This window comes from Oncorhynchus tshawytscha, linkage group LG11, assembly GCF_018296145.1.
Source record: "Oncorhynchus tshawytscha isolate Ot180627B linkage group LG11, Otsh_v2.0, whole genome shotgun sequence".
Lineage (NCBI taxonomy): Eukaryota > Metazoa > Chordata > Actinopteri > Salmoniformes > Salmonidae > Oncorhynchus > Oncorhynchus tshawytscha.
The window spans coordinates 16,709,926-16,734,099 of NC_056439.1; the positions used below are offsets into that span (position 1 = coordinate 16,709,926).

Genomic DNA, 24,174 nt, shown 5'->3' on the forward strand with positions numbered 1-24,174 from the left:
AAGCTTGGGAACCAGTTTGGAGTTGTTTTCAGGAGCCAATGATTCACTTTTTAAGGCAAGTTTCTTTTCTGTTTTGGAAGACCTATTGAGAAATCTAATTAACTTCTACATTTTCTATATAAACCTCCCCCCAAACAGCCATATTTCTCCTCAGAGATATTTTGATTGGATAACACCACCAATAGAGTTATGCCCCTTGATTTTGCTGTGGTACATAAATGACCATTTTTGGGGGGTTTGTTACTTATATAGTATCCAGGACATCCCATCATGTCCAAGCTGGTGTACAAAGTTTCCTCCACTGCCAAGGTAGAGCAGATGGAAGCAGAGTTGTCTGTCCAGCTGTCAGCTCTCCGAACTGAAATAGAGGAGAATGGATCTCCCCTGGAAACACCCTCCAAGTCTTACAGGTATGGATGGATACATGGATATGAGGGAGGTCTGTGAGCAAAATAAAGTTGCCCAGTTAAAATGCCAGTGATTGCAATTTTCTCCTGTTTGATACTGGCTGCCTTTTTTTGTAGATGTTCTATTGTATTTTATTGTATTCTATATATATTTTTTCCATCGTACTATAGCTCAGTTCCAGTTCCAAAAGATGTATCGTACTTTCGTATGGAGAGAGAGCAGGTCCTGAGGAGAGGTCTTCAGGTGGCAGAAGCACTGCCAGTGGTGTCTCTGTCTGATGTGCTACAGAGAGAGCTGCAAAGTTGCCTAAGCCTGGAGTACACACCTGAGAGTCTGCCTCTTCTCCTGCACCAGGTAAACTGGGCTGATTATAATGTCATTGGAATCACATTGGTGATGCTCAGGGCCCCCGCGGCTGCCCTGATAAATTGAAGGTGTTTGTGAGGGCAAAAGGGGGTGCGACTCAAAATTGGGAAGGTGTTTTGTTTTGTACACTCAGTGTATTTATGGTAGTTTTATGCAGACCGATGCTACCAGTTGGCCCAGATCAAGTACCTGCTGATGCTGAGATGGAGAAGGTTCTGTCGTCACTCCCACATCATTGAGCAGCTGTATCCCTTCTACAAGGTAACCTGGCACGTTGATATTTAATAAATCACCTTAGTTTATCATGAGTAATAGAGGATAATGGATCAATCAATAAATCCCTTTTTACATGGACAGTTGATTTCTGTGGTGTTCCACCAGGAAAGCTAAATCAAGCACTAAAGTATTTGAAAGAAAACCAATACTATTTGAACCCAGGTCGGGTGTGTTCTTTCACCATACTGTTCCACCAGGCCCAGGTATCAAATCTGGTCAGTGAGTATGAGGATGCTGTCCAGCGGGCCAGGAGACTGGCTGTTTCCAGGGAGAAGGTCCTGACAGGGCGGGGCAACCCCATCAACACGGTCACCCAGGAAGATGTGACCATCTACCTCACCTGGCTGGTCTGTCACCTGCATGCCTCCAAGACCATCCACCACTTCCTGACAGTAAGGCCATCAGAGAGACTATGGGTGATGTTTTTGTAGCGCAAAAGTGATGTGTGAAGTGCAAAATTTACCGTAAACCTCATTGGAATCTGGCACTGTGAAATAATTTTAACAGTGTGCATCATAAGGAGGAGATTAAGCAATATATAAATAGTTAACTCTTTGTTGAAATGCACATTGTTGAAAAAAAGTTTCAAATTAAATCTCGTTGCCAGATTACAATGAGGTTGATGGTACAATTTTCACTTAACACATTGCTTCTTCACTACGTTGCCCTATGTGTATGTCCAAAATCTAAACTTGTTCACTATATAGTGCACTACTTTTGACCAGGGATCATAGGACTCTGGTCAAAAGTAGTGCTCCAGGGAAGAAGGTACCATTCAGGGTGCATCCTATGGCTGCATCTCAATGGTCTAAAAGTGGCTTCCTTTACTCGTCTCCTCTACTTCATAGCCATGTAGCTGAAATCATAAGCTAGTTTAGATTAGAGCAGATAAAGAAAAAGAGACAAGGAGAGGAAGTCACTTTAGACCACTGAGATGCACCCCAAAGCTTGGTTGACTTTTGGGATGGGTGGATGAATATCTTGTAATAGATGTATTTAGAAATAAGACCGTTTGTTACCTCACACTATATGATGGGTTACAGGTGATCCACTACATCCCAGCCTCTGAGAAGAGGGATAAAGAATCTTCTGAGTTATTAAGGAAGTCCCTATCAAGTTCCCCAGTGCTGGTTGAATGTGTCCACACATCTCCAGAAGATAAAGACCAAGTCTTGGCTGGGCTTGAGGGTAACACCAACCCTTATTGAACCTCTACATTTAAATGTCTTACTAGAACTCGATGTAACTCTACATGTGGGTACAAAAGAGATTCATTCATGCTCGTGATCGTTCCTTTCTGTAGGGATGTTTAGACTGGCTAACCAAGTTCCCATGCACACTGTGAAACTGGAGGAGTTCCTCCCAGAACTACAACGCCTGGTCTCCTACTTCCGTTTGCCCTACGACACCCAAAACATCAGGAACACTGCAGACGAGATGGAGCTCTTCAGCATGGTAGCACCGTTGTAACATACATGTCAAGTTATTTGGTCCGTCGTGTACTCTCTTGGTGTAGATCCGCACGTACGTTTCTCATTGGCACCAATGAATAAGTTATGCGAACGTCTGAGCTGTTCGCATTTACCTCAACTCGGAATCTGGTCCTTTGTTTGTTGGTCAGATCTCAAAGGAGTTCAGGGTGATCTTCAGACAGCAGGAGGTGATGAAGACCTTCCTCCAGTATGATGGGACAGAGGCTGTAGAGGGACAGTGGGGGACGAAGAGGAGCACCATGGCTCTGAGGAAGAGTGCTAACTGGATACCATACATTCAGGTCTGGAGAGAGAGGGATTGTCCCGGTCTCTGTCGTGACCTCTCTCCTGTCAATCCTTGTCCTGCATAGTACTTGGTTTTATAACACTTGAAGTGCTAACAAGTTAGTTCAGAGATGATTGGAGAAAAGGTGTCAGGAACGCTGATATATAAGGGATGTAAATTGAGCTAGCCCTTTATCCAGAGGCTAGTACTTTTCAGACTGGGCTAGAAGAAAATGTGCCAAACTAGTAAAATGTTGTATTAGCAAAAATGGCATGGCACAGATTTTGGACCTAGGCTAAAAACAAATTGCAGCCTACTAGCCCGGCTGACCAGTGCCCAAAACCCTTAAATCCCATCCCTAATGTTTATTTTCTGACTAAACACTAACAAAACAGGTGAAGCCCAAACGGGATCCCTGGCAACAGAAACTTGTCACCAAGCTGAAGGAGCTCCAGTCTTATGATGAGTTGCTGAGGACTCACTGCAGGTTTCTCCAGGTAAACAGTCTAACACCTAAAGGAGGGATTTTATAAATGACCTAATAACGTTCATCTCTATAGCTTGTATCGTGTATCGAAGTATGGGCTAACTACAATGACTTTCAATCGTGTTATTTTGCATACTCACAGTGACACCTCTCTCTCGCTCTCTCTCTCTCTCTCTCTCTCTCTCTCTCTCTCTCTCTCGCTCTCTCCCCTCACTCTCTCCCTCCCCAGCTGTCAGATCCTGTCGTAGTGACTGAGGCCCTGAGGGAGCATGCTTCCCAGGTATGTGACCCTCAGGCCATCCAGCCCTCATCATCTCTGACATCGTCACACACCAACAGACACAACACCTTGCAGATCTGGACCAGCATTTACAGCGCTGCCAATCTTTATCAGGCATGTATTACCTAGTCAGAGATGTGATTATGTGTGCTACAAAGACAACATGCTTTTTCATCATGTTAAATGGATTGTGTCTGGGTTCATTCCAACCACAATTAGCATTTTTTTTCCCCCTGCTAGGAATCCAGTGGATGTGGAGGACAGGAAAAAAGCAACACAAAGAGCAGAACCACTTCAGTCAAGAAAGTAAATGAAAGGTACATTATTAAGAAGGACAGAAGAGGATCACTTGGATGTGGGTCTCATTGAAATAAAACGGAATGCCTTTTGCTTATTTGGTGTCCCTTCTCTCTCATTCATCCCAGCTATAGCTACCTGAGCAGCATGCAGCTGTTGGGTTTGGATGAGGGCCAGGAAGGGGAAGAGGGTACCTCGGACACCGTCACAGCCAGGGGAGCCTACCTGTCACTCCTCTACCTTCGACACCTCAAGATCAGGGAACTGCAGGTGAGCTTCATCCAAGGAGACTTACGTGATTGCTGCTGGAATTGAAACGATGACCTTGGCATAGCTAGAGCCACACAAGACCACAAGGGAGATTCAGAGTAGACTTTTAGACTGTTAGGGACTGCTCTCTATACTCTTGTCGCTCCCACTGAACCCTGAGCTGTCCTCTCTTCCCCAGTGAGTCTCTCTTGGGATGCTGAACTGCTATCCATTATCTACTGTGTCATATCATTGACCCTGCCATTCCCTCTGGAGCCTGAGCTGTCTTACCCGTCCTCTCTCCCTTAAAGCGCATCTCCCTAGGCATTCTAAACTACCTGAGGTCCATAGAGAGAACCCTGACTTTTGACACAGCTGGGATGAGTGTGGAGGGAGGAAGAGCATGTGGAGGAGGAGCAGGAGGAGGAAGAGCAGCAGGAGGAGGAGGAGGAAGAGGGGAAGCAGGAGGAGGAGGAGGAGGTGATTTGGTCAGCACCACTGAGGAGTCAAGCTGGATGAATGCGGCCAGAGGGTGCAGTGGGACAGTCGGAGGTCTTGGCTCTCACCTCTACAGCCAAAACACTCCTGTTGACTACAAGGTAAGGCATCACAGCTACAGTACAACCTGAGACATTAATGACATTAGTGATTTGTAGGGGTGAAGAAAATATGTGAGTAAACACTCACCATTAGAGGTGAATAAAATAATGCACCCTAAACTTTCAACACATTTTTCCTCAAAAGCAGTGTAAACACTTGCATTAAATAAAAAAGGATCAAAATGGCGTTTTCGTGTGTTTACACTCCACTCTGAGACGCTTTGTGAATACGGGCCCAAGTGTGTGAGTTACAGCCAATTGAGGTCACTAGCTCAAGCTGTTCTGGTAACCCTTGCAGCCTGGTCTGAGGACCAGGCTAATCTGACCCTGGGCTGTTTCATTCCACACAGTTGTCCTCTTCTGGTTTGGAACTCCATTTGTTATTGGTCTATTAACTTATACTGCCTGAGGATTTCACGAGGCACACCGAATCTCCACCCATGCAGAACCAGGTCCTGTGTAGATTGTATTTTCAAATAGCATTTATCAGAAAATAACACTGATCACATTTGCATATTTTTTTTTTACAGTGTTAGTTTAATCTGCTGTTGTACAAAATTATACAAACAGTTTTACTGCACTGATTTTGTTTTACAGAAAGGTATTATGGTAGAGTCAAGAGGCACTATTCATAACATTGGATTTGCATGAGCTAGACACACACACATACAATAATGTTGTATAGAAAATATTTATATATTTTTTGTATTACCAATAGCATAGTAATGCTAAATAGATCTTTTTTTAATTTTTTAAAAATCGATTTCCTCATGAAAAAGCTAAAGGACAAAACAATGAACAAGACAGGAGGGGGTTACAACAGCATACAATGAAAATACAATCAGTTACCTACATAATACACATTGAAAAAGGCTAAGCAAAACTATACTGCTGTTTTCCTGTCCTGTCCTTTCACATCAGAATCAGATTAACAGTGGAATCATTGTTAAAGAGCTCTGTACTACACTACAGTCTCAATAAGTCTTCAAAATAACTCAGAATGTCCTCATAATCATTCATGTGTAGGATTGGCTGGCGATTGCTATAGCCTGCCTGTTTCAGGAACTTACGCAGCTTTAGGCCACGGATGTCCCTGAGCAGACCCCTGGTGACGCGGTAGGTGTTGTCAGGGTCAAAACTCAGACCGTCATCGTCATGCTGGGTCACATAAACCTTATCCACAGTCCCGTCGGGACGCAGACTGATGATGAGGCGGTCCATGTTACTGTCGTCTTGGTCACCAGTAAAGTCTTTTCTCACATACTGAGGAAGGCAATTGGATTCTTCCAGATTCAGGTTGCCCACTATATAATATGGGTGGACATTATCGGGGAGCAGAAAATTGCAGGTAATTACAGCTATAGTTGTGGTCACATTGCTGTCGTCCCACTCCGGTCTGTTCTGGAAGGGATGGAAGTCAAAGCCCCCCTCGTTGGGGTTGTATCTTGCAACCATTTCACCCATGATATCAAAGTCGATGTAATTCTTGGCGAACCAGAACAGGAGCTTGAGTCCATGCCTGGGCAAGTGACGACCAAACCCAGAGAGTCTTAGATCTTCCATAGTGTTCAACGTACCTCGAACCATGGTGGTACTCTGGAGAGAGAGAGAGAGAACTTTAGAGAACTTTAGTAGGTGTGATTGTGTGCAATAAAATCCCATAATATTGTATTTATTTATTTTTATTTAACCTTTATTTAACTAGGCAAGTATTTTGAGAACAAATTCTTATTTACAATGACGGCCTAAGAAAAAGGCAAAAGGCCTCCTGCGGGGACAGGGGCCTGGGATTAAAAATGAAAAACAAATACAATATAAATATAAATATAACACAAAACACACATCGCAACAAGAGAGACAACACAAGACTACAATAAAGAGAGACCTAAGACAACAACATAGCAAGGCAGCAACACATGACAACACAGCATGGTAGCAACACAACATAGAAACAACATGGCAGCAGCACAACATGGTAGCAGCACAAAACATGGTACAAACATTGTTGGGCACAGACAACAGCACAAAGGGAAGGTAGAGACAACAATGCATCACGCAAAACAGCTACAACTGTCAGTAAGAGTGTCTTTGTTGCAGCTCAATCCAGTCGCTAGCTGCAGCGAACTGAAAAGAGGAGCGACTCAGGGATGTGTGTGCTTTGGGGACCTTTAACAGAATGTGACTAGCAGAACGGGTGTTGTGTGTGGAGGATGAGGGCTGCAGTAGATGTCTCAGATAGGGGGGAGTGAGGCCTAAGAGGGTTTTATAAATAAGCATCAACCAGTGGGTCTTGCGATGGGTATACAGAGATGATCAGTTTACAGAGGAGTATAGAGTGCAGTGATGTGTCCTATCAGGAGCATTGGTGGCAAATCTGATGGCCGAATGGTAAAGAACATCTAGCAGTTTGAGGTGAATAGTGCATACCATGGAACTTCATAGGCCCAGTGCAGTCAACATTCTGCTTTACCTGTGTTTTGTATAATATTGATGAAACTATCTCTATAAACGTGTGAAAAAATGTGTTCAGTGTTCTGAATAGTGCCTTGTTGAAAATACAATTTAGCCAGGACCTTCTAATCAGCAGGTTTTGCATGGATGGAGTTTTAGATTGTTAATACACTAATAACAAAGAGAGTTCTAAACTCTCTGTCAATAACAGTTTGTTTTCAGGTTAAATATCCCTCCCATGAGTCCCCTCCTCTTAGGTCCCTCATTCAGACAACTGCCAGACAGTCCTAGCAAAATTCTTGCTTGAGAAATATTTTTTTTGTAAAAAAAAAATTTAAAATCTGTTTCTTTTCGGGTCATTTTAATGGAAAATATTACAGTAAGTTACTTAATTGTTAACCAGGAATGATTTGATATTGAGATGAAAAAAAAAACAACTGCCCTGGGTCTTTAAGGAAAATATTCAACCATGTTGTATAATAAATAGAGGGCAATCTCTTACAATGCTTTTATGGTAGGAAAAGTTGCATTGGTGTGAAAAATATGTTTTTCTGAAATCTTGTTTTTCTAATGAGCAACAGAAAAACACACTGTTCAGTGGCTCTTAAGTATACACACCTGATATGGACAAACAAGATCACACAAACAAACACATCAAATATGTTATATTTACAGTAACTTACTGTAGCTGGTGTTGTGGTGCTGCTCTCCTTCCTCTCCTCACGTCTAAAAGATCTGTAATGACAGCTATTTTACCCATCTCACAGTGTTTCTGAGTGTGTTGTGCGATAAGGAGGCAGGACTAACCATGAAGACCACAGTGTACAGGAAATGAAACTGAAAGTGACTCAGTCCTGTGTTGGACAAAGTTCCCTTCTTTCTGCCACATATTCAAATGAGTTTCTCTGATCTAGGACCAGTTTTAAACCCTGTTAAACTTGGGGGAACTGTGGAGCTACGGTTAGAGGACATACGTCTGATGTCTGCCATTCTGGCCCCTGTTGTCCTCACCCACTTGCAACAGGCTCATACACATACATAGGGTCGCATGTTTTGCAGATGCTTGCATGGGGTAGCTTGACTATATGATGCTCCTGTACTCTGTCTGTTTTTTGGGCTTTCACTCCATCTCACCTGCGGGGATGGGGCGACCAGCCTCCTTATTATAATACGTTTTTCATAAAAGTAATATTAGTTAAAGGTAGAATTTCCACCACACATAAGAATAAGAACACAAAGTAAATGGCTCAGTAGAATAGAATAAACATTTTAGCATAAGTGTTATGCTGGAAAGCACAAATTATACACTCTTAGAACAAAAGGTGCTATCTAGAACATAAAAGGGTTCTTTGACTGTCCCCAACCCTTTGAATAACCCTTTTTGGTTTCAGGTAGAACCCTTTTGAGTTCCATGTAAAGTTTCCTTTACACAGAGGGTTCTACATTGAACCCAAAGGAGTTCAACCTGGAACCCAAAAGGGTTTTAACTGGGGAAAAAAAGAAGATCTATGGGGACAGCCGAAGAACCCTTTTGGAACACTTTTTTCTAAGCGTCATCCAATATTTACACGTGTTTTGGGGGGTTTTAATTGTGCAATCATAATAAGAGTCTGGTAATAAGAGTCTGGTAGCAGAAGTTGTGATGTAAATATTAGTCATTTAGCAGACACTCTCCTCCAGAGCAACTTACAGGAGCAATTAGGGTTTAAGTGCCTTGCTCAAGGGCACATAGACAGATTTTTTTACCTAGTCAGCTTGGGGATTCGAAACAGAAACCTTTCGGCTACTGGCCCGACGCTCTTAACCGCTAGGCTACCTGCCGCCCTTGGGTGTAGTATGAATGTGTGTGTGTATGTGTGTGTGTGTGTGTGTGTGTGTGTGTGCGTGTGCACGTGTGTGTGTGTGTGTGCATAAGTGAGTGAGTACATGAGTGATTGAGCGAGTGTGTCTGCTATGTCAAAGTTTCTTTAGGGAATTGATATCGGTTTTACTGTGACTACAGGTTCACTGTTCCGAGTTCATGGAGTACCCAGAGGTGGAGAATCTTCATGATTTCTACACCACCGAGGAGAGATATGTCCACACTCAGGACCAGCGAGGGCTCTACGTGGTGTACGACGTGGCTCTGAAGGACCTGGAGGAGCTGGAAGACACACTGATTCTTCTGGGCTCACACTACATCCAGAGGAGTAGTTGGAGGGTCAAGGGCCAGTCTGAGGGCAGCAGGGTCAAGGGTCAGTCTGAGAGGTCACCTAGCTCTGCAGCGACAGACCTCCACTCTGCCTGGGCTCAGACAGATGTGGATAGAGTTGCAGTTCTCCTAGACCTGTGGACATGCGAAGCTGCTTTTTTGGAGAGCAAAGTGCAGGTTAGCAAATATGCTGAACAGGGCCGTGTTCATTAGGGCACGTAACAGAAAACATCTTAAAATGTTCTGAAACTGAAAAAAAATTCACATTTCTCATTGGACATGTACATTTAGTCCCTCCCTGTTTCAGTCTGTTTTCTTCTCATTGATGCCTAATGAACACGACCCAGGTGATAATCAATTTATTTTAAGTCTAGTATATTGCGTGTCATTATGTGAACCATGCCCCCTCTGTTAATTTCCAGTTGTTGAACTGCTATATTGAGGCATACCAGCATGTGACAGGACCAGAGGAGAGGTTCTCCTTGGCTCAGGTCATCACAGACATCATGCACAGAAGGCCTCGGCTACACCTGGACATGGGAGCAGAGTACTTTATTCAGGCCTACCGGGCAGAGATGGTCTGCATGCAGACACACCAGCAACTCATCAGAGCCGTGCTGGACAACCAAGTAATTGTTTCTGGAAAATTGTGGCACAGCCTAGAGAGCTATTGATGCCAGTGTGGATAGTTGAATCATAACAGGTGTATCTGGCTTGAAGGACCATTAATAAACTATTGGCCGGGATAGCCCGTTAGCAAAGCTAATAAAAGCAATAGGTTTTGAAGTTGAATATATATTCACTTTTCCATGCCATGTGTTCTAAAGGTCTCTCTAACTGTGTTATGTTGACTATTAGATAGATCGTCAGCGGCAATACCTCCACCGGGTGTGGAGAGGAGGTCAGGGACAGGAAGCTACTCCTTGTGACTATGGTCTTCCTCCTAACTATGTGGCCAAACATCTGGTGTCCCTCGGTGGTGGCAGGCAAGTCGTAGTTCTACCCATGAATTATAGACTGATCACAGTGTAATGTGATGTCACCTCAAAACAGACTAACATGTTAAACAGTATAAATAAATAGCTAATGTAAAAATGGGTGCGCACACCCCTGCCTGTCTGTCCTCTTGTTACCAGTCCTGCCCTGATGAATGTGTTCCTTCTGGAGGTGCACCACTCTCTAAGCCTGGCCTCTGAAATGTACCAGGCCCTGACCCAGGCTCACACTGAGCTCTGCCAGCTCTACCGTGCCAGGGGGGTGACTGAGAGAGTCACCCTGGAACAGAGACTCCTACAGCGGGCTCTGCAGCACTGGCACTCCCTGTATCCTCCCGGGGCCTACTATAGCTCTCAAACTCAAAAGGATGTGAGTCGAGTATCTCCCTCACATTCGAGGGAGTCGAGTATCTCCCTCACACTGATATGCTGCACCTGCCACTTGAGAAGTTCTAATTGTAAAAAATTTGTTAATTGACTCACCTGTGTAAATAAAGGTTAAAAAAACACTATATCTATATAGTCTATATCAATATTGTTATGTGCAATGATTGCAAACAGATCGCAGCAGATTTTTTTTCTTTCGCTCCAGTTGTTTTCAGATGTTTTCATGGAGGACCCCTCCCTGGTCCGAGCGTTGGGGGTCTCTCTGATCAGGTCGGCTGAGGAGCAGGACATGAAGCAGGGGAAGGAGAAACAGTTCTTTGCTGTGGAAACCTTCGCCAAGCTGCTGGAGTTAGTCACCATCCGCCATCGCCTTATGGAGTCAGCAGCAGAGACTGCACATCTGGCACAGTTGAGTTGATTCTTCCTATATTGATTGTAGTTAGTTATTTCAGGGGTATGTACTGCAAGGGGTCTGCGATTTGTAAATCTTTTTTTGAATTCTGAATTGTATTATTATTATTTTATGAATATTGCTAGCTCCAGCAGACTACCACCGTGGATACCATTTTTATGTCTCTGCGTCCAGTATGATGGAAGTTTGAGATAGTTTCATGAGCCAATGCTTACTAGCTTTAGCGCAATGACTGGAAGTCTACAGGAACAGTTAGCATGCTAGCTATTCTTGTTCATTCGACTTTGAGGAAGTAGATAAAGGGCTTCATTGCCAAAATCTCAAACTATGCCTTTAATATGGAGGAAATTACAGTCATTAGAGCTAATTAAAGTTTTTTTTTCTGTAATGAAAATTCTTAGGCGAGGCGTCTAAGTGGTGATTTTCGGAATGGAAAAACAGTTTCAGGGTCAACCTAAATGACCAAAATTCGAAAGGCACTCGCAAATCTGAGCTATCTTTTTTTGCAGGTGCATGGTAACAGTTGAATAAGATGAGAAAAAATAAGAAACACGCACACTGCTCTTGCAGTGATACTAGCAAGAGCAGCTTTACGTATCAGCTTCAAGGCCAGAAAGCATGCAGAAAAGATATTGACTATATATATATATATATATACACTACCGTTCAAAAGTTTGGGGTCACTTAGAAATGTCCTTGTTTTCCATGAAAACATACATGAAATGAGTTACAGAATTAATAGGAAATATAGTCAAGACGTTGACAAGGTTATAAATAATGATTTTTAATTGAAATAATAATTGTGTCCTTCAAACTTTGCTCTCGTCAAAGAATCCTCCATTTGCAGCAATTACAGCCTTGCAGACCTTTGGCATTCTAGTTGTCAATTTGTTGAGGTAATCTGAAGAGATTTCACCCCATGCTTCCTGAAGCACCACCCACAAGTTGGATTGGCTTGACAACAGCTCAATAGGGTTGAGATCGGGTGACTGCTGGCCACTCCATTGTAGACAGAATACCAGCTGACTGCTTCTTCCCTAAATAGTTCTTGCATAGTTTGGAGCTGGGTCCTTGTCTTGTTGTAGTCATTGTCTTGTTGTAGGAGGAAATTGGCTCCAACTAAGTCCACAGGGTATGGCATGGCGTTGCAAAATGGAGTGATAGCCTTCCTTCTTCAAGATCCCTTTTACCCTCCTTTTACCCTGTACAAATCTCCCACTTTACCACCACCAAAGCATCCCCAGGCCATCACATTGCCTCCACCATACTTGACAGATGGCGTCAAGTACTTCTCCAGCATCTTTTAATTTTTTCTGCGTCTCACGAAGTTCTTCTTTGTGATCCGACCACCTCAAACTTAGAGATCCATCTGTCCATAACACTTTTTTCCAATCTTCCTCTGCCCAGTGTCTGTGATCTTAATCTTTTATTTGCCAGTCTGAGTTTTGGCTTTTTCTTTGCAACTCTGCCTAGAAGGCCAGCATCCTGGAGTCGCGTCTTCACTGTTGACGTTGAGACTGGGGTTTTGCTGGTACTATTTAATTTTAATGAAGCTCTAATATACTTGTCCTCATGCTCAGTTGTGCACCGGGGCCTCCCACTCCTCTTTCTATTCTGGTTAGAAACAGTTTGCGCTGTTCTGTGAAGGGAGTAGTACTGTACACAGCGTTGTACGAGATTTCTTTCTTGTCAATTTCTCGCATGGAATTTTTCAGAACAGGAATAGACTGACGAGTTCCAGAAGAAAGTTCTTTGCTTCTGGCCATTTTGAGCCTGCCATCGAACCCACAAATGCTGATGCTCCAGATACTCAACTAGTCTAAAGAAGGCCAGTTTTATTGCTTCTTTAATCAGTACAACAGTTTTCAGCTGTGCCAACATAATTGCAAAAGTGTTTTCTAATACTCAATTAGCCTTTTAAAATGATCAACTTAGATTAGCTAACACAACGTGCCATTGGAACACAGGAGGGATGTTTGCTGATAATGGGCCTCTGTACACCTATGTAGATATTCCATTCAATATCAGCCGTTTCCAGCTACAATAGTCATTTACACCATTAACAATGTCTACACTGTATTTCTGATCAATTTGATGTTATTTTAATGGACAAAAAAATGCTTTTCTTTCAAAAACAAGGGCATTTCTAAGTGAACCCAAACTTTTGAACGGTAGTGTATATATTAAATGATACCATCTTTGAGAACTAACAAGCAAAGAAAAGCTAGACAGTCAGGGAGAATAACATAAAAAAAGGGCATTCAACCCACATGCCCATAGATGTTGTTATAACGTTTGAGCAGAGGAACACAGCATTAGCCATGGCAAAATGCATAGAATTGCAGGAAATTTGATTTGAAACTACATTATGCTGAGATTATCGTCACTGTATTTGCAGGCTTTGAGGGGAAGTGTTACTAAATGTGTTTATGGTATAAAATGTCCATTCTGTAGTGTTTATATTATGGTCTGACTCTCCTAGGTTATACAAAACACAAGCTCTGGAGCTGGGCTTTGATGAGTTCCACCTGTATGTGCGCCCGGAGCAGTTTGAGTTTGCTGTCCAGAGAGACAAGGCAGAGCATAGACCTCTGTTTGTTACGGCACTACTGCAGGACGACAGCTGTTTGGACAGGTACCTTACCCTGTTACGCTGCTAACATAGATAGATGTGCAGCTACCTTCTTTTTCTTTCTTAGTAAATTGTATATCTACAGTTGGTCTTGAAAAATAAGGGAACTATTAACAATTCACTTTTTTGACATTGTAACGCTAATGCTTAAAACAATCATAAAAAAACCTTCTTCTCATGGATTAAAAGTCATATTCACTCCACATTTGGTCTTTGGACTCCTCACAATAATAACCCCTAAAGAGTTTGAGAAAATAACGTTGATGCATTCAAATGACCACACTATACTACACTATACGCTAATTTGCTAAAATATGCAAGAAATACTTCAAAAATCTTCTTCTCATGAACCGTAGACCAAATGACACCCAATTCTGATTGTAGGCCAATGGTACATGTCTTAACTTAGTTTTAGAAAAGCTAAGGGATTGGTCAAAGGATGGCTGAGGTATTAAAATTCACTCCAGATGTTGCATTTAGACTCATGAGTTCCTACATGATAGAGCGCTTGCTTTGTTATCCATCTGATCATGTGTCCTTTCTGTCATCCTGTGAACCCTATTTATTGCTGCTCGCAGCTATATTCTTATGTTTGTTATTCCCGACTCCTGTAGGTACACTCCATCTAAGTTTCCACTGAGCATCCAGGAGCTTGATGAGAACCAGATTGGAAAATTCAGCTTCTACTCTGAAGAGACAGTAGTGCATGTAAGGTCAACTGAGACTTTGGGCCTGATTCAGAGTTGAGATAAGGTTGAGAGGGCACAACCTTTTGTGTAAATCAATGTCAAGAGAGAGTCCTGCCTTTTTATGAAGCGATATTATAGCTGTTACCCATTATGATTCACACTTGATCTTATAGGGGTCACCTCAGTCCCGGTCTTCTCTCTCCAGCTCATGAATAGGTCAGCCATAGAGAACCTGCAGGTGACCCTGGCCTGTCAGGTGACTCAGAAGAACGCTCTGATTGGTGCAGTGAAGCAGGCGTGTCTATGTTATTGGTCAGAGACTTTCACAGGCTCTCCAGAGGTACCTTACATCACTACACATATACTTTAATCCAGTGGCCTGTTTGCTGGGATCAAATTACTTCTCTTTCTCTCTCTTTGATTTAGGCGGTTCTTTGTTCTAGTGGCGATGCAAGCTCCTTAGCTAAGCAGGGTCCCAAAGTTCGCAAAGATACAAGTGAACCAAAGATTACTGGTGCAGGAACCAGGGAGAGGTGAGTTGGAGGGTCAATGAAGGCCATGTTTTGTAATTATCAATATTATTACAGTTAAATATAATTATTATGTCATGTGATTTGACTGTTGTGTTTGTTCAGGCTGACCGAGGCGTTTGTCTCCATCCAGCTGGAGAAAGTGGGTCCACGAGATGAGATGTTGAACTCTTTTGTAAAGAGGCGACAGATCATGGGTGTTGTGATGATGAACCCTGTAAGTGAAATGTCATAGAGGTCAGAGGGGGCAGGGGCTATGTTGGATCTCAGATATTACTGTTTGATTGTTTACCTTCATGACCTTCTCTTTCACCGCAGGATGAAGTAGCAAAAATCAAGAGGAGGCTGATTATTGAGTTCTGTCGAAAGTATGTACATCTGTAGTAGAAGTTGACGATCATGATTGCCATGTTCAGACATGCTAAAGTGAAGCTTCTTAGCATGACTCATTTGGAAGTGTTTATTCACAGGAGATTGTTTCATCACATTTTGGGGACTTTATTTCCCTGAAGTTTGACTTTCCTCCAGGTGTACCTGTAACATGTTGTCTGTGTCTGTCAACTTTTTCCTAGATTCAGTTTGCGCATGTCCCAGTGTTGTGTGAGAGGGCAGATTATAGGCCTGTACCACAGCCTGACCACCTTACTGGACGAGCTGCCAGACATCCGCCAGTCCCACTTCCTGATTGGCCAGGACCATGAGTTGAAAAGCGATATGGACTCAGGACTAGGTGTTCGCCCTGACCCCAGGTAAGAGCAGTGTGAGAGAGCGTTTTGTAGCATGAAATTCAGGGATGTAGTGGTAAAAAAAATAGGTGGGTAAACATCCACTACATCAATGATCATATAAGAATACTTGCTTCAGAAAACCTTTCATATGTTGACAGAGTGAATATTTTAGGAGTGTGAAGACACCCTGTGGTAGTGTATTTGCTCAGAGATGATTTTTGTTCCACTTGGTTGGACAGGAAGTTCCAGCAGCGTCCCAGGCGCCTGCTGTCAGCCGACGGCAGAATGTTCCTCAACCTGTGGTTCCTCCCCCACTACACTGAGGTTCTCCTCATGTTCAGAACCCTGGAGGACTCGGTGAGAGGTTCTAACCTGCTTTACATTGTGTTAACCTACAGATGGACACAGACACATGCATGGATGAGTGGATTCAAATTAGATTTGGTGATATCAGTCAAAAAACAAAACCATGGCTTTGCTACGTCTCTGTCTATCTTTCCTGTATGCAAATGAAAACTAAATCCAGAACAATGGAATGTTTCTAAGACTCTAGAGCAGGGTTTCCTAACTGGCGGTTTTATTTGGCCACATAAGTTTTCTGAGGATTTGTTTATTTTGAATTTTACATTTTTATTGGTGGACATAAAAGACTGTAGAAACACCAGGAAATCAACTCCAAGTGATTTTAATTTAGGAAATCTGTTCCCATGTACTCCCACTCATAACAGAGAGACAGGTGATAGTATGCAAACGTGAGCAAGGTTTGAAATCGTTATCTTTTAGTCAAATATTAAATCTGTTTGGGTTTATTGTGGTCAATTTGCAGTCTACAAATGATTTGTAATTACATTCCGGAACCCCCGACCAACCGCAATTTTTTTTTTTTAAATCAGCCTTTGGCTGAATCGAGTTGGTGATCTCGGCATAGAGCACGTTGATCTTTATCTTGAACTGGTTTCCTTTTGTTGCATTACAGGCATGTTGCCGGGCTCTTCACCATAGTCTGGAGATAGTCTCTGCCCTGCATGACATCATCTACTACCTGGTCAGTTTCGCCCGACTGGGGAACCCAGGAGTCTTCAGCTCCAAGAGAGGAGGAGGAGCAGGAGGGGGAGAGCTTACTGCTGACTGGGGCGGCGCTGAAGGCATCGGTATGCATTAGTCATAAACAGACCCGTGGTTCCAATGCCTCAGTGGGTTAAATCATGGTGCAGGATTGTGAGTTTGATTTCCCACATCGAACACATATACTATCTGTGTCACTGTTGACAGTTCTGTAAGTCACATTGGAGGAAAGCATCCGCTAAATGACCATGCTGTTATTGTTAAGGTGCGGAGCTGTGGGAGATCCAGAAACAGGTTGACTCTCTTTGTGACCCTGGTAGCCCTGAGGCTGTGGGTCGCCTGCTTCAACTACGGAGACACGTGCTCTTCTTGCAGTACGACACCGCTGTGAGGCACCTCATCAGGTGAGTGGAGAAAGGTAGAAGATGTTGATATATGCCATCAGTGAGCTGGTTTAGATAAGTGTAATGGAGTAGGAGGGTTCGTAGCATAAGAACCAGACCTTGGTCAAATACATTATGTGTCAACAACTTTCATACGCTTGAGCTTGATTTAGCTAAATCAGTTCAATGGGACCAATGGAAATCAAAAGTGAAAACACAAAGTATTTGATATGCTCTCTCTCTCTCTCTCTCTCTCTCTCTCTCTCTCAGAGAGGCGTTTCTCTCCTCTGGTAACATCGTAGCCTATCAGAGCGTGAGTGACAACATGGGACACGCCCTCCCTGCACTGAGTGATAGCGTCAGAACCAATCACAGTTCTCTACTGTCTTTACCAGAGCCAATGGAGCCTCACAGCCCCCGGGTTTGTTATAAAGTTTACACTTCTAAAGCCCAGACAGTGTTTGCGTTACTATCCAGAGTAAATGGGAAACACAGTATAGTTAATGCTACTTTCTACTGCTCAGGCAAGGTTGTACTCTTAGACAATTGTGAGGTCATCATGTATTTGTGCTCCCTAGGCTCAAAGGATGTACCCATGGAGAAGTTTTCTGGTGTGTCATGGATTGCACTCTGTAGACATTTGGGGAATCCCACCCATTGAGTACTGCATGCAGGTAGACTTCTACTCTCCTTTATGATATTTCTTGTTTTTCCGATCTTACTAGCAAGTGATTTAGCAAATAGAGGCAACTAGAAATGATAGTGATTGTTTTATCTATTTTGGTTGAATGCATTGTAAGCTGCTCTGGATAAGAGTATCTATGATGCTAAATGACTATATTGTGGGTGTTCATGGTCTTATGCTGCTTGTAATCCAGCTGTGTCTGAGTGGGCTGGGTGACCGCAGCAGGATGGAGGCCAATGGAGCGATCCTGGGCGTGTCTCTACTAATGGAGGATGTCCTGAACAGCGGAGGGAGAGGGGCAGCACCGCTACGTCTCCATGACAACAAGACGGGGGACTCACGTGGAAAGCCAGAGGAAGTATATTTACATATGTGTTGGAGTGTGTTAAAATATATGGGTTACTAGGTACATAGTTGCATTCAAAACGCATGTAGGCCTAAACATGTATGTAACATCTATGTTTACCGGCAGAAAAAGCACCTTGTAAGCAACGCTGTGAACATTTTTTTTTTGTTGCACTGGCTGACAGTATTGTGTCTTAATACTAGGAGGATGGTAGCAGTGTGGATGACAGTGTTGATGAAGAAGAGAAGGGGATCTCCTCTGCTCCCCTCCAGGACCCCCTCCAGGTGCTGTCTGTGTTAAAGGGTTTCCTGCTCCTCACCAAACAGCTGGAGGTGTTTAAGGAGAGCTGGGGAAGGCGACAGCTAGGGGTGGAACAGATCAATACCATGAAGATCCACAGGCACTTCTCAAGACTCTACAGGTTAGTTAGTATTGCCCATGAAAAAGTTTTTACTTGATGTGATATTCTGACATACCATGCAATACATATTTCTTAATTCCATTCTTTTACTTTTAGATTGTATTGTATTGTTGGGAATTGTTAGATACTACTGCACTGTTGGAGCTAGGAACACAAGCATTTCGCTAAGCCCACAATAACATCTGCTCAATATGTGTATGTGACCAATAAAATGTGATTTGAATACATGGGGGGGGAGATTATATCAGGGTTTGTGAATAGTGATGGATTAAGCAACAGCGAAATTAACAAACTTTCACATAGAAATTATTGTTCCTTGTTTATCAAAACCAAGTCATTTTAATCCTGACTGTGAGATGATGTCGTCTCATTGTTAATATGTAGCTCAGTGGGTCTCATGCTTCCACATTTCAGAGCAGACATCCAGTACCCAAGTATGAGAGCCCTGGCTCAAACGATGGGTAAAGAGAAGGACTTTGAGGCTCTGCTGTCTGACAGCCAGCCTCTACTGCCTCCTGCAGGAGCTTCCGAGGTTCACATCAAGAGATTCCAAGTACTGTACTACTGCAGCACACCATGATAGCTCACTCACACCCCTGACCTCTATTGGAATATTTTAACACGGTTTAGTCGGAACTAGAAGCACAAGCATTTCGCTACACTCGCAATAACATCTGCTAACCATGTGTATGTGACCAATACAATTGGATTTGTTTTAGTTTAGGTAGAGAGTAAAATGTACACTGAGTGTACAAAACATTAAGGACATCTTCCTAATATTGAGTTGCGGCCCCCTTTATAACTCAGAACAGCCTAAATTTGTCAGGGCATGGGCTCTACAAGGTGTCGAAAGTGTTCCACAGCAATGCTGGTCCATGTTGACTCCAATGTGTCAAATTGGCTGGATGTCCTTTGGGTGGTTCCGTGTGGCTCATTTGGTTGAGCATGGCGCATGCAACGCTAGGGTTGTGGGTTTGATTACCACAGTGGACCAGTATAAAAATGTATGTAGTCGCTCTGGATAAGAGCATCTGCTAAAATGTAAAAGTGGGTGGTGGACTATTCTTGATACACACGGGAAACTGATGAGTGTGAAAAAAACCCAGCAGTGTTGCAGTTCTTGACACAAACTGGTGCGCCTGGCACCTATTATCATACCTCGTTCAAAGGCACTTAAAACATGTGTCTTGCTCATTCACTTTCTGAATGGCACACATACACAATCCATATCTCAATTGTCTCCAGGCTTAAAAATAATTATTGAACCTGTCTCCTGCCCTTCATCTACACTGATTGAAGTGGATTTAACTGGGGACGTCAATAAGGGATCATAGCTTTCACCTGGATTCACCTGGTCAGTCTGTCATAGAAAGAGCAGGTGTTCCTAATGTTTTGTACACTCAGTGTACGTGATCCAGCTGTTAACTTGAGTGTTTTATCAAAATGTACGCACATAATGTCTGATGGACATAAAAGCCACTGTATTCGTGTAACAATCCATATACCGTAGTAGTCTGGGATCCAAACTGAAGCCACGCTACGTTTCACTATTGTTTCACTTCACAAAATAAAGCCTTGATTCAGGTTGATTCTACCTTTTTTTGCCATTCGTGCTGTTGTCTGTGCCTAACCATGTTTGTGCTGCTACCATGTTGTGCTACTGCCATGTTGTGTTGCTAGCATGTTCTGTTGTCGTGTTGTGTTGCTGCCATGTTGTGTTGTTGTCGCAGGTCTCTCTTTATGTCGTGTTTAGCGGTGTCTCTCTTGTCATGATGTGTGTTTTGTCCTGCATTTTTTACTTGCAATCCCAGCCCCCTTCCCCACAGGAGGCGTTTTGCCTCTTGGCAGGCCGTCATTGTAAATAATGATTTGTTCTTAAATTAACTTCCCTAGTTAAATAAAGGTTAAATAACATTTTTTTATTTTTAAAGGTTGGAACCCAGACTAGTCGAGTAGTGCTACAGACTGAGGAACAGGTTATAAATTGTGTAATGAAAATGAGGATAAACATGAACATTGGTTTCTCTGTTGACTCTATGCATGGTGGCTCAATCAGTTTCTATGGACTGAGCAATAGGTTATATCTGTAATATGGCAAACAAGATGATGAGGAACATCTCATTGAGTCTGTGCATGGTGCCTCAGTTGCTCAGGCTGCTGGAGAGTACGGAGTGCGATATGATCCGAGCGGTACAGAGGAGGATCACGAGAGAGCTGACCCTGGTGATTTCAGAGCGGGCACGCCAAGACACAGGCCTCCCCACAGGTACACCACCCACCTCTCAGGATGTCTCACGAAGACAGTAACCAATGTTGGATCTGGATTTCTGTTGTTGTCCTTTAAAACATTTGAAGATGTTTACATTTTACTGTTACATCACAAACAGGTTAAACAGCTACGTGTATGAGTCGAAAGATTCTAGGTGTAATGGTTGACTAATCACTGTTACAACTGTTGTCCAGAGTTGTGGAAGCAAGGCCCCATGAAGCACAGTCTGTCCCCAGAGAGACCTCAGTTAGTGGAGCGCTTCACCCAGCAGCTAATGGAGTGTGCTGAGCAGACGGAGGAGGGACAGGTGAGAAACCCAACACAGAATGGACAGACAGGCAAGACAATAGCCCTAAAACAATGGGTAGCAGTCTGGTCCTTTTTCTCAGAAAAAAAATAATTAAAAATTGGCAGTCACAGGTTCATAGGTTCCAAGCACCAAGAACGTGAGAACAGTTTCATGACAAACATATATGTCATACGTCTCCTGCCAGCTGACCTTCCCCGCGGCCCACCTCCAGCGGTGTCTGTCCACTCTGGGCCACTCTGTGATGGAGAGAGAACGCAGCAGCTTCCTCCTCTACTCCCAGTTCTATGAACAGATCTTACAGCAGGAGAGCCAGCTGCTCTACCGCAGAGAACAGGTATCCTTCTCTACTGTACTTCAGCAGTTCAGCGCATAAGACGTGTGTCAAGATATGCAATGCCTTTTTTCCATTGGTAATACAATATATGTGTGAACGACTGGGATTAGAACCTCTGGGAGATAAACGCTAGTCTTCCGGTGTCGGGCAAGGTTAGTTATCACGTGAGCAGGGTTCCAAACCCGGTTTGATTCCGGGGCTTTATACCATTCATTTGCTAAACTGCACACAAACATATCTTTAAGTTCTTGCTTCTTTGACTTCTCTCTGTACAATATTTGTCCTGCAGGATGTGAAGAACCTTGAGGCGTCCCAGTCCCAGACCATCAACCCTTACAGCGAGGTTAGTGGGCTCTGTCGTGGGATGATGTTGCAGACTACAGCCCTGCGTACCCGGGTCACCCAACTGGAGGAGGAACAGAGAGGTCTGGAGCAGCAGATTAGCCTAAAATACAGACAGCGCTATGACTCCCTGGTCCGGCAACTTTTCTCCACCTGCATTCAACTGAAGGTACGAAACGCTTTTAAAACCTATCTTTTTATCATAACGGTAACTATCTAAAGCCTGAAGGTATAATGCATTATGATGCTGTTAGAATGCATTATAAGACTTGACATAAGCATGTATGAGCACCTTATAGTCTCTTAGTTTCACCTCATAATGATCTTGACTAACTTTGATCCACAATAACTGGTTAATTTGGAAAATACTTGGTGTTTGGTCGCGTCATACTTTTGACCACATCACTGCCATGCTAAAAGCACCATAACGCACACCCTCTCGTCTTTTTACTTTATTGTTTACTTGGATGGATCGCAGGCCAGGCTTGATGAGTACCATATGCGAATGGACCAGGATGTTACTCAGCTGGTGAGCAAAGTGAGGAGAGAGGGAGTGGATAACATCATCAAGCTGAAGAGGTTTGGCTCCACTAAAGGCAATGAAGCTCTTCTTACAACACAGTCGGAGGTGAGACGATTGGGGCCTAAAGTTGTTTTCGAAGCAAGTGACTGAATTGTGACTCAGCTGTTTACAGAATTATTGCATTCATAACTAACAGATATTCTCTTCCTTAATCTTTCTTCTTCCTCTTCTCCTCCATCAGAAGCAGGAGCTCCATGACCTGAGCATGGAGAACAGTCTGCTGACTGGCCTGCTGTCTAAGGTGAAGGCACTGGGCCACTGGAGACAGGTGGTTGGACAGGGCAAGCTGCACCGTAGATTGCTCCACAGCCAGCAGGTACGGTTAGGAGGATTGGAAAGGAGTGTCCCCAAAATCACACAAGTGTATTGACTTGCAATGACCGTGACATCACGGTTGTTTTATGATTTGACCTACTTAAGTTGAATGTACAGATGTTAACCTGTGCATAAGAGCCTCGGCTAAATGACTGTAATATGAATACACATGTACAGACTCATATGGATTGCACCAGAATGGCTGTGGCTTTTCATGTTTTTTTGCTGACGTTTTGTGCGACTGTGACTTGTGTTGTGTCTAGAGGGAGATGTCCTGTCAGAGGGAGGCACTGCGAATGAAGATGATGTCAGAGGATGAAGTGATCGTACTGAAGCAGGAACTGGAAGTCACTCAGAGGGCCATGACACAGTGTCAGACGGAGTACAACCGCACCAAGAGACTGCTCACCAAACAGGTAGCTAGCTATATCCTCACTCTGACTCATTCACATGCATTTCTTTCTACAACATTACAGATAACAAGTGGAATGAATCTTCACATTTTCTTCTCATTTTACTTCATTGTAAATAATGTGATATATTTTCTGTCATAGCCGATTTAATAACCAGATCTAGAGATATTTGCCTGTCTGGTCTGACAGTAGAGAGATTTTTATGCCCACAGAGCGCAGAGCTCCATGAGGTGAGGCATCACTCTGCTCAGGAGGTCCAGAGCAGACAGGAGCTGGACAGCTACCACCTGCAGAGCCTGGAGCAGCTGAGAGAGGGCATGGGGGACAGAGACAGACAGCTCCAAGACCTCAGGACTCAGCTGGACAGGAGCAGCAGAGACAGATGGCTACTGAGACAACGCAGTGCCAAAGACATCAGACAGGTGACACTAGTATTACTAGTATTACTAAAACAGACATCATCCGGCTTGGAGGACCATAAAACAGAGATGGAAAATAACTTAAGTTCCCAGACTTTTAAACAATTACATTGTACACTGCTCAAAAAAATAAAGGGAACACTTAAACAACACAATGTAACTCCAAGTCAATCACACTTTTGTGAAATCAAACTGTCCACTTAGGAAGCAACACTGATGGGCAATACATTTCACATGCTGTTGTGTAAATGGAATAGACAACAGGTGGAAATTATAGGCAATTAGCAAGACACCCCCAATAAAGGAGTGGTTCTGCAGGTGATAACCACAGACCACTTCTCATTTTCTATGCTTCCTGGCTGATGTTTTGGTCACTTTTGAATGCTGGCAGTGATTTCACTCTAGTGGTAGCATGAGACGGAGTCTACAACCCACACAAGTGGCTCAGGTAGTGCAGCTCATCCAGGATGACACATCAATGCGAGATGTGGCAAGAAGGTTTGCTGTGTCTGTCAGCGTAGTGTCCTGAGCATGGAGGAGGTACCAGGAGACAG

General features: G+C 43.4%; 2 protein-coding genes across 2 annotated transcripts in view; one reads left to right on the forward strand and one right to left on the reverse strand.

Annotated features, from left to right (window-relative positions):
* Positions 1-24,174, forward strand: part of si:ch73-242m19.1 — a 26,974-nt gene continuing 2,800 nt past the window's right edge. The window contains exons 1-40 of the mRNA XM_024438084.2: positions 1-410; positions 579-762; positions 922-1,035; positions 1,248-1,442; positions 2,094-2,238; positions 2,354-2,505; positions 2,672-2,824; positions 3,204-3,305; positions 3,525-3,689; positions 3,816-3,892; positions 4,001-4,142; positions 4,433-4,720; positions 9,174-9,539; positions 9,785-9,991; positions 10,221-10,390; positions 10,457-10,727; positions 10,950-11,152; positions 13,639-13,791; positions 14,403-14,496; positions 14,683-14,817; positions 14,904-15,010; positions 15,113-15,224; positions 15,326-15,375; positions 15,580-15,756; positions 15,975-16,092; positions 16,712-16,886; positions 17,066-17,204; positions 17,454-17,604; positions 17,762-17,857; positions 18,062-18,226; positions 18,418-18,635; positions 19,050-19,188; positions 20,781-20,901; positions 21,099-21,211; positions 21,399-21,548; positions 21,838-22,059; positions 22,369-22,518; positions 22,655-22,789; positions 23,052-23,204; positions 23,414-23,623. Coding sequence (XP_024293852.1) covers positions 271-410; positions 579-762; positions 922-1,035; positions 1,248-1,442; positions 2,094-2,238; positions 2,354-2,505; positions 2,672-2,824; positions 3,204-3,305; positions 3,525-3,689; positions 3,816-3,892; positions 4,001-4,142; positions 4,433-4,720; positions 9,174-9,539; positions 9,785-9,991; positions 10,221-10,390; positions 10,457-10,727; positions 10,950-11,152; positions 13,639-13,791; positions 14,403-14,496; positions 14,683-14,817; positions 14,904-15,010; positions 15,113-15,224; positions 15,326-15,375; positions 15,580-15,756; positions 15,975-16,092; positions 16,712-16,886; positions 17,066-17,204; positions 17,454-17,604; positions 17,762-17,857; positions 18,062-18,226; positions 18,418-18,635; positions 19,050-19,188; positions 20,781-20,901; positions 21,099-21,211; positions 21,399-21,548; positions 21,838-22,059; positions 22,369-22,518; positions 22,655-22,789; positions 23,052-23,204; positions 23,414-23,623 — 6,357 coding nt within the window. The 5' untranslated portion in view covers positions 1-270. The remainder of the gene's footprint in view (positions 411-578; positions 763-921; positions 1,036-1,247; positions 1,443-2,093; positions 2,239-2,353; positions 2,506-2,671; positions 2,825-3,203; positions 3,306-3,524; positions 3,690-3,815; positions 3,893-4,000; positions 4,143-4,432; positions 4,721-9,173; positions 9,540-9,784; positions 9,992-10,220; positions 10,391-10,456; positions 10,728-10,949; positions 11,153-13,638; positions 13,792-14,402; positions 14,497-14,682; positions 14,818-14,903; positions 15,011-15,112; positions 15,225-15,325; positions 15,376-15,579; positions 15,757-15,974; positions 16,093-16,711; positions 16,887-17,065; positions 17,205-17,453; positions 17,605-17,761; positions 17,858-18,061; positions 18,227-18,417; positions 18,636-19,049; positions 19,189-20,780; positions 20,902-21,098; positions 21,212-21,398; positions 21,549-21,837; positions 22,060-22,368; positions 22,519-22,654; positions 22,790-23,051; positions 23,205-23,413; positions 23,624-24,174) is intronic.
* On the reverse strand, positions 5,237-7,975 carry LOC112261512. Its single transcript, XM_024436904.2, has 2 exons — positions 7,855-7,975; positions 5,237-6,316 (listed from the first exon to the last, which is right to left on the reverse strand). Exon 2 carries the CDS (start codon positions 6,305-6,307, stop codon positions 5,687-5,689), a length of 621 nt encoding a protein of 206 aa, XP_024292672.1. The 5' UTR covers positions 6,308-6,316; positions 7,855-7,975; the 3' UTR covers positions 5,237-5,686.